The following is a 2500-nucleotide window of genomic DNA, read 5'->3' on the forward strand; positions in this document are numbered from 1 at the left end:
GTTCATGAGTACTCGGGTACGGTTCATGTGTACTCGGGTACGGTTCATGAGTACTCGGGTACGGTTCATGTGTACTCGGGTACGGTTCATGAGTACTCGGGTACGGTTCATGTGTACTCGGGTACGGTTCATGAGTACTCGGGTACGGTTCATGAGTACTCGGGTACGGTTCATGAGTACTCGGGTACGGTTCATGTGTACTCGGGTACGGTTCATGTGTAGTCGGGTACGGTTCATGAGTACTCGGGTACGGTTCATGAGTACTCGGGTACGGTTCATGTGTACTCGGGTACGGTTCATGAGTACTCGGGTACGGTTCATGTGTACTCGGGTACGGTTCATGAGTACTCGGGTACGGTTCATGTGTACTCGGGTACGGTTCATGAGCACTTGGGTACGGTTCATGTGTACTCGGGTACGGTTCATGAGCACTCGGGTACGGTTCGTATCTAGTCGGGTACAGTTCAGTAGTACTCAGGTACGGTTCAGGAGTACTCGGATATGGTTCGTGTGTAGTCGGGTACGGTTCGTGTGGACTCGGGTACGGTTCACGTGTACTCCGGTACGGTTCATGTGGGCTCGGGTACGGTTCACGTGTATTTCGGTACGGTTCCGGTTGGAGTACAGTCGTTAGAAAAAGTAAATTACCCATGATGCAGCAGTGCTGAGCTTCCGTTCAGACTCTGTGGCGCCTCCTTCAGGAGAGTCCTGTTGCTGCAGCGCCGCCGCCTCCTCGTTCTCCCCCGACGTCCCGCTGCGCACCTCCTCACTGCTGCCTGCTCACACAAGGTCACGTGTCACCAGGTCAAATGACACCAGGTCACATGACACGTGTCACCAGGTCACATGACACCAGATCACTTGATTCTCACCTTTAGCAGTGTTCTCTGTGGGCTCCTCCTCTTCCTCGCTGCTCACGCTCCTCTCACCCTGAGCAGAGACATTATATCATCATTACATCATCATCATCATCATCATCACCTCCTCCTCCTCCCCGTCCTCCTCCTCACCCGGTGTGTGTTGCAGGTGAGTCTGCGGAGGCGTGTCCTCAGCTGTAGCTCCTCCCCCTGTGACCTCAGCAGCAGCAGCTCCTGCCGGTCAGACTGCTCGGTGAGCTGACGGACCTGCTCCCTGTACTGATCCTTCTCCTGCAGGAGCAGCCGCGCCTCCTCCTGCTGCTCTGCCCGCGACGACAGAGCCTGAAGCACCAATCAGAGGGTTCACGTTCGTGACATCATCACCATCATCACAATCATCAACAACATTAATAGAGTTGTTCCTCCTCCTCCTCCTCCTCCTCCTCCTCCTCACCTTGTCTCTCTCTCTGATCACCTCCTCCAGCTGTCTGAGGGTCTGTTTGTTTCGTTGGCGGTACATCCTGGCGTCTCCCTTCAGCTGAGCCGACAGCATCTCCAGCTCCTCCTTCTCCTCCACACTCTGAAAACATCAATCAATCAATCAATCGACCGATCAAACAAACAGTCAACCAACCAATCAACCGATCGATCGACCAAACAAACAAACAAACAAGCAAACAAACAAACAACAACCAGTCAACCTCCTTCTCCTCCTGCTCCTCCCCCTCCTCCTTCTCCTCTCTCCTCCTGCTCCTCCTCCTCCTTCTCCTCTCTCCTCCTCCTCGTCCTCCTCCTCCTCCTCCTTCTCCTCTTTCCTCCTGCTCCTCCCCCTCCTCCTTCTCCTCTCTCCTCCTGCTCCTCCTCCTCCTTCTCCTCTCTCCTCCTCTCTCCTCCTGCTCCTCCTCCTCACCCTGGCTCTCTGCTCCTCCGCTCTGTGCAGCTCTCTCCTCAGTCTTAACACTGAAGTGACGAGGTTCATCTGATGAGGAGCTGGTCTCTCCGACTGCTGCACCTCCTTCTGTTCCTCCTTCTGCTCCTTTTTCTCTTCCTGCTTCTCCTCTTTTTTCTCCTCCTTCAGCTCCTCCAGTCTGTTGGGATGGAAGAAGGTCTCTCTGGGCAGAGCCAGACTCCTGCTCTGAAAACACACGTTTAACACGTTAACAAGTGTTGCTAGTAGTAGTTGAAGTGTCAGTTGAAGTGTCAGTTGAAGTGTCAGTAGAAGTAGTTGAAGTGTCAGTAGAAGTAGTTGAAGTGTCAGTTGAAGTGTCAGTTGAAGTGCCAGTAGAAGTAGTTGAAGTGTCAGTTGAAGTAGTTGAAGTGTCAGTTGAAGTAGTTGAAGTGTCAGTTGAAGGGTCAGTTGAAGTAGTTGAAGGGTCAGTTGAAGTAGCTGAAGTGTCAGTTGAAGTAGCTGAAGTAGTTGAAGTGTCAGTTGAAGGGTCAGTTGAAGTAGTTGAAGTGTCAGTTGAAGTAGTTGAAGTGTCAGTTGAAGTGTCGGTTGAAATAGTTGAAGTGTCAGTTAAAGAGTCAGTAAAAGTAGTTGAAGTGTCAGCTGAAGTGTCGGTTGAAGTAGTTGAAGTGTCAGCTGATGTGTCAGTAGAAGTAGTTGAAGTGTCAGTTGAAGTAGTTGAAGTGTCGGTTGAAAT

The 2500-nt window shown here is 51.7% G+C and overlaps 1 protein-coding gene across 3 annotated transcripts in view; it reads right to left on the minus strand.

The window, feature by feature from the left end:
- Positions 1–2500, minus strand: part of card9 (caspase recruitment domain family, member 9) — a 9157-nt gene that overhangs the window by 3076 nt on the left and 3581 nt on the right. For all 3 annotated transcript variants that reach the window (XM_074639741.1, XM_074639738.1, XM_074639740.1), the window contains 5 exons: positions 1768–1992; positions 1312–1437; positions 1011–1199; positions 873–930; positions 649–776 (listed from right to left, as the gene is read on the minus strand). In XM_074639741.1, coding sequence (XP_074495842.1) covers positions 649–776; positions 873–930; positions 1011–1199; positions 1312–1437; positions 1768–1992 — 726 coding nt within the window. The remainder of the gene's footprint in view (positions 1–648; positions 777–872; positions 931–1010; positions 1200–1311; positions 1438–1767; positions 1993–2500) is intronic.

Source organism: Sebastes fasciatus, chromosome 6 (genome assembly GCF_043250625.1).
Source record: "Sebastes fasciatus isolate fSebFas1 chromosome 6, fSebFas1.pri, whole genome shotgun sequence".
Lineage (NCBI taxonomy): Eukaryota > Metazoa > Chordata > Actinopteri > Perciformes > Sebastidae > Sebastes > Sebastes fasciatus.